The 16758-nt window shown below is 40.7% G+C and overlaps 1 protein-coding gene across 2 annotated transcripts in view; it reads left to right on the forward strand.

The window, feature by feature from the left end:
- Positions 1-16758, forward strand: part of SLC13A1 (solute carrier family 13 member 1) — a 259980-nt gene that overhangs the window by 170513 nt on the left and 72709 nt on the right. Inside the window, exon 1 of one of the 2 annotated variants that reach the window (XM_074315658.1) lies at positions 4614-4737. The exons of the other annotated variant lie outside the window; for it this stretch is intronic. Within the exon in view, the coding sequence (XP_074171759.1) occupies positions 4639-4737 (99 nt within the window). The 5' untranslated portion in view covers positions 4614-4638. Of the gene's footprint in view, positions 1-4613; positions 4738-16758 lie in introns of those variants that run through there. 2 annotated transcript variants of the gene reach the window in all.

Here is a 16758-nt window from a genome sequence, read left to right on the forward strand (position 1 = left end):
TGCCTCCCTGCATTTGTTTCTATGTATTAGGTAGAGCTGCTATGTCTCAGTAAAGTGGCCATATGTGGTAGGTGTCCTGTGGAGCCCAGTGGCATAGTCTCCCAGGTCACCTGAGAGGTGTTCTGCACGTGTGTCCTTTATGTGGGTTGTGTGCACTCTCCTGTTGTAGTTGAGCCTTCGTTGCTGTTTGCATGTCAGTGAGAGGGACTCACCCTCAGGCTGATTGGTTGTGAGGACTGGCAGTGACTACAGTACAGGAGCTGTTGTGCAGGGGCTGCCCTACAGAGCAGGATTCACATTAGCGGGACTCTGGTGCCTGCCCAGTGGCCCATTGGGGTGTATCATCTGTACAGGCAGCTGAGTGATGCTCTGGATGGGTCTGGAAACAGCGACCAGGCATGTGTGCCCTCGTTCCTCCTGGAAGGGGCCCTGTTGCAGGCCATGTTTAGTTGCAGCTTGTGACCTGCCTGTGGCCACCTGGCATGAGCCACAAAGCAATCCACCAGTGGCAGCCACCCTTGCTGGGGTTGGAGGTGCCTGGGAGAGGCCAAGCTGTGAACTGAGGCCAGCTGCTGCTACTGCCAGGCTTGGAGCTGCTTAGCAAGAGGTACAGGGCATGCCAAGGCCAGATGCTCCTTGTTTATGGTTTGTGAACCTTTGAGAGATTTTAGGAAAGTATGCAGCATTAGCTAAGACAGGCTGTTTGTATGGAAAAGCCACTGCAAGTGGCTTGTGTGGGCCTGCAAGTTGGGTGGGGTGGGGTCTCAGGGAATCACTAGGGGAAGGCAATCCATATTAGCCAGGTTGATGGAGCTTACTTATGGTGGCCACCTGTGTGTGCATCTGGGAGGGGGTTGCACTCAACAAAGAAACAATGGCCTCTGCCAGTATTTCTGTCTGGGAAAAAGCTTCCCTTCCAGCCCTCACCTTGAGCCAGACAATTCAGTTTCTCCTCATACGTCCCTTGCCACTTTCAAGCTGCTGCCTTAGTGCTGGAACCTAGAGTGATTGAGTCCATCAGCGAGTAAGTCTGTGCATGAGCCCTTTAAGAGAAGTACCTGGGAATGCAGTCATCCTCCATCTCACTCAGCCACAATCTCCACTGGTTTTCACAGCCAGAAGTTGTAGGGACTTCGCTCCCCAGCACTGGAACCCTGGGCTGGTTAGCCTGGTTTTGGGTGAGACCCCTTACCTTTCCAGTAGGATCTCCATAGCCGAGCTATCCCTGCAGATTTTTAACCACTATATTCGGATATGGGACCAGCTTGTTTCACATCTCCACCCCTCCTACAAGTCTTGAGGTGGCTTCTTCTGTACGTCTTTAGTCGTAGGACTTCAGTTCAGTCGGACTTCAGGTGATTCTCAATGATGCTTGTTCTGTAGTTTAGTTGTAATTTTGATGTGGACATGAAAGGAGGCAAGCACAGCATTTGTCTACACTGTCATCTTGATGAGTCCCAGAAAATTTGCATTTTTGTCAAGCACTCAGATTATCTGGATACTGTTGAACCAAGGAGCCTCCTGGGTGAGTGCACAGAAAGTCAGGAATTGGGAGTTTGAATAAGTACTGGAATTGTCAGGACGGATTTATAGAAAGCAGCAGATTTGAGATGAGTACAAAGTCTAACTTTAAGGGTGGGTGAGATTTAAAGACAGAAGGGAAGCATATTCTTGGAAGAGGGGGAAGTTCTGAAAAAAAAGCACAAATTTAGGAGTGAATGTGGCATAAGAAAGGACAACTTGAAAACAAGCCTGAGAGAAGCCCCAGAAAAGCTGATATCCACTCCCCTCATGTTGATTGTCCACACACTTTAAGCTTCTTGGACAATCTAACTTCTTTATGAAGGTAACCAGAATGTAAATGAAGGAGCCTTTTTTTCTCTTTATGCCTGAACCTGAGTTTCACATAAGTTATGTTTAATTACAAGGTTCAATGGACATACAAAACGCAAGATTTAGAGCAATAATTCCTAAGCCAACCAAATCCTGTGCCTGTACACAACCTCTAAGTGTGATGACTTAGGGTTTTTCATCAAGTTAATAGTCATTATAGTAGACATAGACATAGTGCAAAAAAAAAAAAAACCCAAAACAAAACAAACAAAACAAAGCATTGCCTTAGGAGCCAGAAAGAACTGGATTTGAATTGCTGTTATACCACTTATACCTTATACATTTTACTTGGCCTCTTTGAATTTCATTTTCCCAATCTGTAAAATAGAAATAATAATAACAGTACATTCAGACACACCTTGTATTGGGTTTTGAAGGTTAATTGACGTGGTCAATGTAAACTCCCTGGTACATAATAGATATCTGTGAATGAATAAACAATATTTGTAATTTTTTTTATAGCTGTCAAGAACATGTTTTAAATGGACTAATTGATGATTACACAATGGTGTGATGCATTTTAGGTCAGGTAGATAAAACAGCACAATTGTGATCTATTAAGAGATACGTTTGTTTTTTTTACAAAGAAGAGGTGAAATTTAATTGTGAAACTGATTAGCAATGTGATGTAATTTGAAGGACACCCTAAGATATGTTTCCATGGGACCTTAAGTGTCCTGTTAGAGTTTCATTCCCTGGTGACTCTTCCTGAGCTATTCAGCACCTATCAGTCATTCATGTTTAGTGAGAATTACTTTTCAGATCTTTTCTCTCTGTGACAGTGGAGAGGATACTGCTAAGACACAGGAGATTTGTTAGACATAAAGAGAAACTGGAATCATCTTGTAATAAGGGGCACCCACAGAACATCGAGCTGGCTAGAGCCTCAGCCCTTAATAGAAGGGTGCTATAAGCCTTCGTCAGGTGAGAAATGAGCACCAGAAGAAGGAAAATAAGACAGAGAAAGGAGGCACTGATAAATGTCAAGTATTTTTCTTATAACCTCTGTCTGATTTGAGTACTATTGCTCCCTGCATGGTAAATTCCTCATTTTCATTAAATGTCACGCAAATGCCTTTTTATTTTTGATGTCATGTCACAAAGTAAAATCTTCTCAAAAGAGAAAGTGAGGCTTAAATGTTCTCAGCAGGTGGCTTCTGAGAACAGAAATGGTTTCTTAAAAAAATAGTAAAAACAGGAAAAAAAAGCAATGAACTGTTATATAGGAAAAAATAGGTATTGAAATTGTTTTAAGTAACTCAGTTCCTCTAATGTGTTTTTAAACACTATTTATTATTACTGCCTATTTATTATTTCTTACTATTTATTACTATTATGATTTATAATTACCCTCTCTTTCATTTGAGAAATTCAAGAGATAATGTGCCTTTCTGGTTTGGAGACTTTTTCTGTTTACTATTCTGATTTTCCTGAATTACTATAGGTGATATTGTCTTTAGAAATTTATACTTTCAGAGGAAAAAAATGCTTTTTCATTGACATTAAAAATACAGTGAGTGTTAATGAAAGAATGATTTTTCTTGACAGGAAAAGAAAGCAGTTACATTAGCATGGTATTAGAAATAAGGTTTAAATGCTAAGCATAGATTAGATAAAAAGTAATTTGGGCCTAAAAGAGTGGACTATAAATTATGGAAGGAAGTATGTTTTGTTTATACCTGCGTGCATAGTAGTTACTTAGTTCAGGTTTATTGGATGATTAATTTACAACCCAATGAGAAACAAACCAGAGTCTCTAGCCCTGAGGAGTTTCAGAATACATCCTCCATATCACTGTCAGAACAATTCCCATCTACACACACACATGTGGATGGCCCCAATGGGTCATCTCTGCAGATTCCGTGGTAACTACCTAGTCATATCAGCACAATAGTATCAACTCAATCCTGCAAAAGTCTTGTGGGGCAGACTCCTATATGGCTTTATCATACATAACTTTTGGTTTCTTATCAAAAGAAGCAACAGAGTCCAGGAAATACACAGAACTTTGGTTTCAAACAGTGAAGAAATCATCGTGCAATTGAGTACGTTATCAGGGAGGAAAATGCTGCTCAGTGTCAGAAGCAGCATTATTTACCTTCTGGCTGAGAGCAGAGGATTCCTGAATGAGAGAAGTCAGGGGTTCTCTGAGTCAAACTTTACATAGATGGCATAGAAAGCAGCTCCAATACTTACGTGAGAAGCCCCAGAAAAATCCCTCTGAACCCAAAGCTTTCCCTTTCACACTGCCATACATGGAAATTCCTACTGTTTCCATTCACACATCGAAAATGTGCTTCCTTAGAAAGGGTACGTAGAAGAACCAGTGGAGACTCGCTCAAGGCAAGTGTGATAACTACCCCTGTTAGGGAGCCCAGAAATCAGGGAACATCGAAAGGGCTGGAGGGGCTTCATTGTGGGCAAAGTCAACCAACATTACTATTTTGTCTTCTCCTCAACTTGGCCGGTCTATATTTCAGTTAATGTGAACACAGAAAATAGGGAAAGAACCGTTTTTCAAAAGCCATACCCGCAAATGGCTTTGATTTGTCACCAACATTCTTGCGCTTATCTCTCCATGTTAATTGTGACAGTAAAACAATAAAGATCCAGATTTAATTTTAACTCACGTTGGTCAGTCTAGGGCAGTGAGTGGAGATGATGACCTAGAGAAATATTAATCCAGGCTGGTATTTAACATACGCCTTGTTTGGGGAACACTCTCAAAGGCAGCCAGTCAGGACAATGAACCTCTTCAGTTACATTTTGGTTTATCGCCGGTTTCTCCTCATAGTTTTCACTCTGTTGATTTTACTGCCCCTGCCTATCATCCTACACAACAAGGTAAGTGAACCTGGACAGCAGGCTGGTAGATTTCCTGATTTATTTAACTGTCCATCGTTATCACTCTGGAATTGCCTGGCTCAGAGCTAAATGAGTGGTGATACTTTGGGCTTGAAGTCAGGGTGATTATACATTGGGTTTTGTCCATTTTTCTCCTTAATGGTTAATGTTGGTTGATTCTCAGTATGATTAACTAGAACCATTAGATGGTGTGTTCAATCAGACTTGTTCTCTATCTGTCAGCTAGATGAGAAGAAGGAAAGAAGCACAGTGCTTGAGATCTTGTAGTTCAAGTTGTTAATCTGTAGGGAATATCTGCTTTAGCACAGTCCCTTCCTCCGAGATGAGGCCACAATGTAATACCAGGGAAAGAACTAGAGGACCAAGGAGTCCTGGCATCTAGCCCAAACTGTTGATAATTCTTTATCAGCTCTGGGGCTTGGTGTGGGTCACAAGACCTCCTGGAAATTTAGTTTCCTCATGGGATAAGAAGATGTTGGAAGCATGAAGTAATTTTCCTTGGTTAATCAGAAAATCTTGTAAATTACTGTACCATGTTCTGACTACAGATTTTATTTCATTTAGGTATACTTCTAAGCATTCTTCTGTTTGCTTTTAAGTGTAGTCAGTAAGTCCAAAAGGATAAACTCAATACATTTTTAATTGCTTAGTAAAACGATTTGATTTGAATTAGCAAACATTTAATGAGCACCTTCTCTGTGCCAGGCATGATAAGTGGCATGTGCTGGTAGGAGGACAGACCTTGGTACAAAGCTTTCTGCTTTAATCCTGGATTTACTACTTAAACTCTGTGACTTGGGCAAGCTCCTTAAACTCTCAGTGTTTCTGTTTTTTCATGTGTGAGGTTGGGATAGTAACGGGCTTGTTGTGAGAATTACATAAGAAAGCATTCATCAAACACTTACTAGGAACAGTGGCCGGCATACAGTATGAGGGGCAGGCTGAGTCTCCTCAAATGTGTTGACTCCACAGCTGGTGCAGTATAAACCCAGAAGGTTATACCAGTCTGGGTTAAAATACAATCACCATAATGATAATACCATGGGTCCTGCAGCCCCTCTCAGAAGATGGCCACCAATCTGGGGATCTCTGAGGGACATTCATGTGAGCTAATGCAAAGTCGCCTTTGACTCGGCCAGGGTTACTACCTGCAGAGCTGGTAAAGAAACTGGCCTCTGCCTCCTGCCCCTGCTGGCTGTCTGCTTCCAGGGGCAACCACCCAGCTGCAGGCTCCCCTAGGGACCTCTCCTTGCTTTGAGCCCCCCTAGTAAGTAGTCCGTGGAGGCAGGAAAGAACTCCTCACCCCGTTTTGTCAAACGTTGTTCTGAGTCCCCATATTCTTATAGAATTTCTAGTGAGAACATCAGGCACAGTCGGTTGTTTTTGGTTTGGTTGGTTTTGCTTTACAAATTCTGTGTGAGACTAATCCTCCCCTCTCTTGCCTGCCCCTAGATGACAAATGTGAGTTTCAGACAAGAGCTCTAATCTATGCCCACCCCACCCCCCTTTGAAGACATGTACTCCATCTAGCATACAGGATGGTCTTCTCTTTCCACCTCCCCTGGTCCTAGGGTCCCCTAGACCTAGCCGGATCCTATCATAAGCACATCGTGGGTCATACCTGGACCCCTGCTACCTTGTAATACTTCTCGGGCAGTCTCAGCATGTGTCCTTACTTACAGCAGAGAAAATGAGAAATTCAACTGGTTAAACAAACTTAGGCCATGATTGCATGTCATTTGTGCTACTTTGTCCACATGTAAACCCAGGCTCTTTGATTATCTTTCATAATTTTCAGAGAACATGAATACAAATTCTTTGAAAGAGAAAAATAAATAAATAAAAAGCAGTGAGTTCAGTGCATGACTCATTAACTAGAAAGTACATTCTTGCTAAGAAATGCAGTCACTGTTTTTTTTCAAGATGTTATGACAAGAGTACATTAGGTCTGTGGAGACACCAGGGGCCTGGCATTTGGTGAACTGTGTTCCTCTTTCTTTTCTTTATAATCAACTCATTTGTTAAAACTCAAATAATGTTAACAAAGGTCTTTTCCTAGTAAAATAGCATGATTTCATTTTTTGGGCTACTCTGAATGCATATTTAATCATTCAAGCAACTGCTAATTAAACTCAAAGAATATTATTTTAACTGCTTACAATGAGCAGACATTTTTGTTGTTGTTGTTGTTGTTAAATATGGGCCTTTGGAGGGTATAAAATTTAAGTAGAGGCTTACTTTGACATGGATGCAGATCAATTTTTATAACTTTCAGATTACCAAACTGGAGAATATTATGCTTCTACACACACAGTAATAGAGCAACTGAAGATTCAAGTAAAACAAAAAGTCGGTTTTGCTTCATAAAAACAATAAATCTACGTGATCTAGAACCCACAAATAATGATTTATTGACTGATTTTTTTTCCTTCTTTTTCCTACTTGTTATTGAGTTGTTTGTATAGACTGGCCTTAGCCCTTACTTTAATTCCATCTCAAGTCAAAATGTGGCATCAATGACGAGAGACCCTAAGTGGTTTTTCAATGTAATGTTCAAAGGGTGGGGGAAGGGACTTAGCAAATCATGCTTTTGTTCCAGGACGGCTTCTTTACCTAAATTACCTTATTTAATCTTCATGACAAACCAACAAGACAATCACCTATATTCTATCATTCTTACTTTACATTTGAGGAGATTGATGCTCAAAGACAGGTGACTCAGCAAAAACAACATGGATGTGTGGAAACTGGACTTGAACTTGGGTTCTGTCAGAACTCGTAATTTATGCTTTAACAATTTTGTTTTTTGTTTTTTCTATCTGTTACTTTTAAATACCCTCTATTTTGAAGAGTTTCATAAAGTGTGGCATGGTAATCATTTATAAATTCAGGCATTTCTCGTCATGATGATGCTTTAAACAAGTCAAACCACAGAAGAGGTGTAGCTTGGCTGTTTCCTCAATTGACCTCATGTTACACAATGGCATTAAGGCAGAAAATGGCAGTGATTTAATTATGGGTGATGGGCCTTGATAACCGAAGAAGAGGTTCAGAATATAATACAGAACAAAAGCTTTGATATGAGCGAAAGGATTGCAATCCAGAAGACATAGATTCAGGTAACAACCCAGACTGGGCTCTGGAGAGAACAAAGAAATGTAGGGTTTGTAAAGGTGAAAACCACAGGATGTAATTCCTTCATGCAAATGACTATTGCTGGCTAGGTTAACAGGGATTGGTTAGTTCCATTGTCCGAGAGTGGGAGGAGTAAACTGCAAGGAGGAGTTAAAGTCCATAGAAGTCCATACAGCAGTTGTTGTTCCAAGATGTTTATGACTCAGCCTTGACCTGAGTTTTGTAACATGTTTACCAACTTAATAGCAAGGTGTGCCCAGGCTCCACTTCCTTAAAGCCTCCCGATTCTGTTGTAAAGTGACTGGACTCTTAATAATGCTTATTCCGTTTTATTTTCTCCATTAGCAGCCTGTGAGAACTGAAGTAGTGGTCTTCTTATATGCATGTCATTTACTGAATGTCCCAGAGTCCCAGCTGTACAGTGGTCATATCAGCTTGTCAGGATATGTTGCCTCTTCCCTTCATGCCTGTGCCTGAGTACTCACGCTGGGTCGTGGCATTAGGTAGGCATCCTAATATCTCCTAGTTGGAAGAGACCTTAGAACTTTGTTTTTCATGGAAATGATGTCTTATTAGTCTGACAATTCATGAACTTGCCACCATGCGCTTACGTTGGCAGCACTGTACAAACAGCTCGGTAAGCTGATATACTTTTGGTATATCAGTGTCTCACAGCTGTGTTCGTGTCGAGATGTGGTGGTATCTTGCTGAGTGGCGTTCATTATTGTTGTTGAGGGTTTTTGTGTGCCATCGCGAGAATGTCTGAGCTTGAATTAGAGCAATGAACAAACACAAACTTTCTTGTTAAACTTGGCAAGAGTGGAAGTGAAATCAAGGATATGATAATCCAAGTTTATGGAGATAATGCCATCAAGAAAATGGCAGTGTACAAATGGGTTAAACGCTTTTCTGAGGGGAGAGAATGCGTCACTGATGAAGAGAGGTCAGGGTGGCCAGTAATAAGCAGAACTGACAAAAACATTGCAAAAATTCATCAAATTTTGTGTCAAAATCATGGGCTGTGAGAAGCATAGCACACCAGGTAAACATCGACAGAGAAAGAGGTGGGAAAATCTTAACTGAAAATTTGGGCATGAGAAAGGTGTGTGCACAAATGGTCCTGAAGGAGCTCACTGATGAATAAAAGCAAAGGAGAGTGGAAGTTTGTCAAGACCTTTTGTAGAAGCAAGATGATGTTTTGGGCCATGTCATCCCTGGTGATGAAACATGGGTGTACCAATACGACCATGAAACAAAGCAGCAAATTGCACAATGGATGTCAGCCAATTCTCCACAACTAAAAACATTCTGTCAGTCCAAATCAAGAGTCAAAACGATGTTGCTTACCTTTTTTGATATCAGAGGGATTATTCACTATGAATTTGTACCAACAGGAAAAATAGTTAACCAAGTTTACTATTTGGAAGTACTGAAAAGTCTGCATGAAAAAAAAGATGAAAACAACCTAAACTTTTCACCAACAATTCATGGCTCTTGCATCACGACAATGCATGAGCTCACATGACACTGTCTGTGAGGGAGTTTTTAGCCAGTAAACAAATGACTATATTGGGACACCCTCCCTACTCACCTCATCTGGCCCCCAATGACTTCTTTCTTTACCCAAAGATAAAGGAAACATTGAAAGGAAGATATTTTGATGACATTCAGGACATCAAATGTAATATGATGACAGCTCTGATAGCCATTCCAGAAAAGGAGTTCCAAAATTGCTTTGAGGGGTGGACTAGGCAGTGACCTCAGTGCATAGCTTCCCAAGGGGAGTACTTTGAAGGTGACCATAGTGGTATGCAGCAATGAGGTATGGGGCAGTTTTTCTAGGATGAGTTTGCAAACTTCATTGTCAGAGATGATATAGCAAAGGAGCATATATGCCTCACCCCAGAAACCCACAAGCATAAATCAAACAGATTCAAATTTAATCTTTAGGAGTTAGATGTTACCAATCCAATTTTGCAGATTAGAGACACAGACAGAAACAAGTAAATAGGTTGCCAAAATGTGGCTATAGAGATGTTTCCAGACACATCTCTCTGACTCTAGAGCCCGCGAACTCAACCACAAGTGAATATCTGTATCTTTATAGCTTCCACAGTGATAATAAGTATACTCTTAATACATTGGGGTAAATGTCGCTTTGTGGATGGAATTCTATTATTGCTTAGCACAGAACCATCAGAAATGCTGTCTTTTTAGCTGTCACAGAGACAAAGGAAGTCTTAATCCTTCTCCAATGAGTAGTTAGCGATCAGTAAAACAGGACTGTAATGTAATTGCTGTTTATGTAAATATTTGAATGAAATTAATAATCGCACTGAATTTTTCTCATCTTGGAGAGAAAATTTCTTAACTATTCCCAGATACAGACTTGTTAAAACTGGCCACAGTTCCAGGGATAGTCTCTGTGCAGCATTGTTCTTTTGTGACTATTTCTAGTACCTTGTTCATTTTTACACTTCTCAGTACTCTGTACTATTTCCTTACTTATTTTCCCAGTTCTTGGCTTTTCTCTGTATTTGATAATGAAACAAAATGATAAAAAGAAGGCCAGGTTTGTTTGAGGAGCAGTGAAAGGGGAACATTGAACAGTAATATCTTTTGTTTGCAGAGTGCCTTTCTTCCAGGTCTGTCTCCATCTCGTTTATTCATTAATTAGGACACCTTTTGAGACAAGGAGACAGGGAAACAGCCACACGGATATTGAGCAGTGTTCCTTAGTTGACTGATTGTAAAACCAAGGCCAGATTTCAATTTTCTCTAGAGTATGTTTGGATTTCTCTAGAAAACATTTTACACCGAGAGAGACTTGAAAAAAGGAGAGACAGAGAGTCAACACAGCAGAGCTCTCGTGCCCTGCACTGCAGTTTAGGGAGGGAGGACCCGGCCTGAAGAGCCGTTTTATTTCTGCAGCTGTCAGGCGCTGCCTCTGTTTCCTTCACAGCATATTCATTTTATACATCATGAATTTCAAAGTTAGAATAGAAAGTATAATAAATAAAAGAAATGAAACGTGAGAGACTGATGGTGCTACATCTAAGTAAACTAAACAGATGGGAGAAACACAGTGCTCGTAAAGAAATGTAAACTTGAAAGGGAGAAAGGGTCTACTTAGAAGGAGGAAAATGGTAGATTGGGAAGTCTGACAAAGAAAATGAAAATGAGTGGGAGAGGATTTAAAAAGACCACAAGGAAAGAAGAGGGAGGAGACAAGTTCCAAGGAAACAGAAAGAACTTTCAAAGGGCCAAATAAAATAGTTAAATATGTGAATAGGAACAATGGATGTCATTTTAAATGTTGGTTTAAAATATTGTAGGGATTTAGATGCGAGAGAAAGTGCTATAAACTCTATGGAAGTGAACGTTTTAGACACAAGAGAACCTCAACATGATGGAGGGCAAGAAAAAAGGAAAGGTAGAAATCATGCTAATAGTGAGATGGTAGATGAACAAAACCAGAAAATCCAGATTTCATATATTTTTGTCTCATGAATATTTTATGAGAACTTGCTAAGCTCAAAGTATTGTGCTAAGTGAACTGTGGGATCTAAGTTGAAGTTTAAATTAATGTTTCTGCTTTCAAGAAGCTTGCACAATTGCTAGAAAGGCAATAAATACTATGGCAAACATTAATCACAAATAAGGTTGTGTTCACATGTAAATACATGCCCCATGATTTAAACAATGACTTGTGTTATAGACGTGTAATTAACAGATGGATAAACCTCTAAGGATTCATCAGACTCCAGCCCCTGCATTCCGCCATCACACACAGTCTTACTTCCCGTGACCTGCAGCTCCTATTTTCTTTATCTCAGAGAATCTGCTACCCTTCACCCCATTTCTAGGCCTGAAATCTGCATCATCTCGGATGCTTCAGATATTCCTAAGCCCCCATCACTCAGTCAGTGTTGCTTTACCTCTTATATCCCTCCCAATCTACTTCCCTACGCTGGTACTGCTTTCCTTGAGGCTGCCTTCATCTCTTTCTTTCATAGACCATCTTCACACTCTTTCCCCCAGTTTCCCGCCAGAGTATTATTTTTTAAATGCCAACCTGGTCCTATTGTACCCCTGGTCGGTCAGACTTCGTCAGTGCTTCTCTTTTGCCTACAGGGGGAAAATATCTAAACCAAACATGTATACACTGATGGATCTTTAAGATTGTGCCATTTATTTATCCTAACAATGCTCCCCAAAGCCCCCAATACCTATCCCATCATTCACATTTTCCGGACTAGCCATATTTCCTGATTTGCAGTCACTATAATCCCCATGCGTGTGCCTCCCTGTCTTTGCACAGGCTGTCCTCTTCCTGGGATGCCCTCTCCTCTGGTCCTGTTCTTGGGAAAGACTGTTACACAAACTGAGTGCCACTCTCCATGTTCTCATTGCATCACGGATACCATGACCTCCACTAGAGTATTATTTCATTTTGCTTTTATCTTTGCTCCCCCTCCGGATTATAGATACCTCAAGAACATGGGACATATCTTTTAATGTCTGTTTCCTCCAGCACCAAACACAGTGCCTGTCGCACGGTTGACAGTTGATAGCTATTCCGGATTGATGGATTGATTGTCTCTCATGGCAGAAGGATGTGGAAAATAAAGCCAGGTCTTGTAGGAACTATCGGATGCAGGAGAGATAAGGTGATGAAAAGAAAGAACTTCAAATCGAGCAAAGAGAGTGATTGAGGGGCAGAAAAAGAATGTTGTGTAAAAGGAGGGTGTCTCTTCCATGAGCTTTTTTTCCTTCCATGATACCTGTTTATCCCTAATGTGCTAACAATGACAAATATGAATGCCCACTATAAGCCTCATGACAACCATTAGAAATAGTATTATCGTCCTCAGTTTAAAGATAAGCAGAGACTCAAAGAAGTTAATGAATTTGTCCAGTCACAGTCTAGAAAGGGAGCAGGACGATGTGAACACAAGTCTGTCTGATTCCCTGGGCCAATGATGACATTGTTTCTTTAGTAGTATTTATATGAGGTCTTTAAAAGCTTGTGCATGGGTTGCCTTTCTCCATTGTTCCTGCATTTGCAATTACAAAAGCACATGTGGAGATGAGGCCCCCTCTGCTTACATTGAAGAACAACTGGGACTCATGATAGACCATGGTTGTGAGCAAGAAATAAACTTTGGTTGTTTACACCGCTGAGATTAAGGGGGTTTTGCCACAGCGTAGCCTCAACTTGTCTTGGTTTGTCTAGCATATTCTGCAAAACTCCCCAAGTGATTCCATCATGTTTCCCCTGGCCCATTTCCTCATCTGTAAAATGACCAGAACTCTTAAAGGGGTTCTAAATGTTATCCGTGGATCGGCTCCCCAAATTTCCCTGAAGTGCTTGTTTACAGTCGCAACCTCTAGATGTGAAGTCCAAGGTGCTGCACGTTTAACAGACTCCTTGTAATTCTGAAGCAGTTGATCCAAGGACTGCATTTTGATCACACTCTAATGCATAGTCAGGTTGAAGAATGAACTGATCTCTATGGCTATTTCCAGTTCCACTGTGTGCATGGGTGTGGAGGCAGTGCCTCTCCATTGCTAAATAGTTGCAGAGGTTAAATGAAAAGAAGGAGTTAAAAATTCACTGGTGGGCCAGCCCAGTGGCTCAGGCAGTTAGAGCTCCATGCTCCTAACTCTGAAGGGCTGCCGGTTCGATTCCCACATGGGGCAGTGGGCTCTCAACCACAAGGTTGCTAGTTCGATTCCTGGAGCCCCGCAGGGGATGGTGGGCAGCGCCCCCTGCAACTAAGATTGGACACGGCACCTTGAGCTGAGCTGCCGCTGAGCTCCTGGATGGCTCAGTTGTTTGGAGCACGTCCTCTCAACCACAAGGTTGCTGATTTCGACTCCTGCAAGGGATGGTGGGCTGTGCCCCCTGCAACTAGTGGTGGCGGCTGGACCTGGAGCTGAGCTGCGCCCTCCACAACTAAGACTGAAAGGACAACTTGAAGCTGAATGGCACCCTCCACAACTAAGATTGAAGGGACAACAACTTGACTTGGAAAAAGGTCCTGGAAGTACACACTGTTCCCCAATAAAGTCTTGTTCCCCTTCCCCAATAAAATCTTTAAAAAAAATAAAATAAATAAATTAAAAACGGCTAAATAATCAAGTATAGTTTCAAACTTCTCAAGAACTTATTCCATGTTCTTCATTTCTTCCTTTGTTAAAAAAAAAAATTCACTGGTAATTGGCATACAGGAGCCATCAGTTGCCTTTCCTGCTCCCCATTTGGACCAACGACTAACAAGAATTGTGAGGTAATTTCCTTGACTTTGCAGTTGAGCTCCTTTTTACTCTCCATCTTCCATGATGAGGATATTTCGAGTCATTTCAAGTCTTGCAGTTAACATGGATTGAATCTTGAGAAATCATTGCAACAGTAGGGGTAGGTGTATCATGAACCATGCAAAGCTCTTTACAGGCTCTGTCAAGTACTGGTGCATTTCTTGTAGCACACAGATTTAGGATGCGTGGTTTTTCTCCTGTCTTAATTGCTTTGCAGTTGCAGTGAGTGAGAACTGTGATTGGTCCTACTTTTGTCAAGCTGTGCTGAGCGATCATACCCACATACATACTAATTCATCAGCCAAATTACTTCCTAATATCAGTCAGTGTGTCACTAAAAAGAGGGGGAGGGTGAATAATAACTACATTTTAAAGCGTAATTTATATTTCAGCTCCATCTGGAGCTATAATTTAAAATGGAACCAAAGTGGCTTTTAAATATACTCAGCCAAGATAATTTGACAGTCAGAACTTGGAGTGGGGAAGGGGACATTATCCAAATTGCCCAGTCATAGCTTCATTGCCTTGTCCACCACTGCAGCAAGTGAGTTGGTTGAGGTAAACACGAGATATTGTGAGGTTGTGAAATGGGACCTGGGAAAGTCGGAGAATGTCAGCTGTGGGGAATTAACCTGTGCGTGTAAAAATTTTAGTTCCAATTCTAGTTTATTGGCAAAAGAGATGTGAGCTTCAGGAAAAATGTAGAGACATTCACCCACTGAATGTCTACAGTGTTTCCCCAAGAATAAGACCTAGTCAGACCGTCAGCTTTAACACGTCTTTTGGAGCAAAAATTAATATAAGACCCAGTCTTATTTTAATGTAAGACCCGGTCTTATATAATATGATAAATATAATATAATATAATATCGGGTATAATAAAATATAATATAATATAATATAATATAATATAATACCGGGTCCTACATTAATTTTTGCTCCAAAAGATGCATTAGAGCTAATGGTCTGGCTAGATCTTATTTTCAGGGAAGCATGGTAGTGTCAGGCAAGTAAGAGAGAAAACAGAAAAGAGAACAAGGCAAAGAAAAGAGGTTCCTATGCTGAAGAACTTTTTGTGAATAGGCTAGTGATCGAGTGTTTTACATTGAGATCCAGACATATGAATAAAAACAATTGCAGAAAGAACACAGAAGAAACATCCATTTATTCATTAAATATTAATGAGCACTTACTATATGCCAGGAATTGTTTTAAGTCCTGGGAATAGGGCAGCAAATGAAATAAGTTATGCTCTCAGGGAGTTTACACTTGGATTGAATCCCAAGAGGTCTCCCACATACTAGCAATGTGATCATTGATCACAATGTGATCATTGATCAACAGGGAATTTTGATGGGGACCAAATAAGTCATGTAGAACACCAAGTATTGTGTCTGGCATAGAGTAGGCATTCATAAATGTTATTTTACTAACCTCTCAATCACAAGCCAGGAAAAAAATATTTGTTTTACTTGGCAAATATCTTCACCTTGTAAATAAGTTTTTTTAATCTATAAAGGGTATAATCAGCAGTCTAGACAAAAGTTTATACAATTGGGACCTCCCCCACCTCCAGCCCCACTCTCCACTCTAAACGCAAAGCAAATAAGTATTTCTGTAGAGCAGAATGGTTCAGGAAAGCAAAGTAGAGCGAAGGTGAGAAACAGTGGTCTCAAGTGCTGGGGTCAGAGTCAGGTCAATGCCACAAACTAAAGGTTAGAGCGTGGTTTTCTTGCAGCTGGGAAAGACAAAAAGGGCTAGACTGACCACTGTCTGTGGCAGTATTCACAGGGAGCAGATACTGTGCAGCCTCCCAGCCAGTACCTGACCCTCACTATCTGATCCAGCTGGATGGCTGGATTTGCTTTGTCCTGGCAGCCTGCCAAGATAAGATGGATATCAGATTGAGAGCTGGGGACTGGCTTCTAAATGAAGAATAATCAGTGCAGAAAGGGAAAAAAAGCAAACCCACAAAAACAAGACAACAACCACCCAGGATAAATCTGAAGATAATATTTCAAAATACAATTAAGACAATTAAGAAAGACAAGGAAGTCAACACAGAGATGAAAACATTCCAAATGAAAACAAAAATAATAGGGAAACCAGCAGGTGAGAAAAGGGGGGGGGGTATCCACAAAAAGAGCAATGAAGAATCTTTTAATAGAGATATATCAATTACACAGCAACGAATTAGATAAACTAGAAGAAATGGGTAAATTCCTAGAAACATACAACTTCTCAAGACTAAATCATAAAGAAATAAAAATATGAACAGACCAGTAACAAGTAAGGAGCTTGAATCAGTTATCAAAAACCTCCAGTCAGACAGAGCCCAGAACCAGATGGCTTCACTGGTGAATTCTCCCAAATATTTAAAGAAGAATTAATGCCAGTACTTTTCAGACTCTTCCAAAAAAAATTGAAGAGGCAGGAAAACTACCAATTGATTTCATGAGAAACATTACCCTAATACCAAAGCCAGACAGAAGAAAATTACAGGCCCCTGTCCCTGATGAACATACGTGTAAAAATCCTCAACAA

The sequence above is a fragment of the Rhinolophus sinicus genome, linkage group LG11 (assembly GCF_036562045.2).
Source record: "Rhinolophus sinicus isolate RSC01 linkage group LG11, ASM3656204v1, whole genome shotgun sequence".
Lineage (NCBI taxonomy): Eukaryota > Metazoa > Chordata > Mammalia > Chiroptera > Rhinolophidae > Rhinolophus > Rhinolophus sinicus.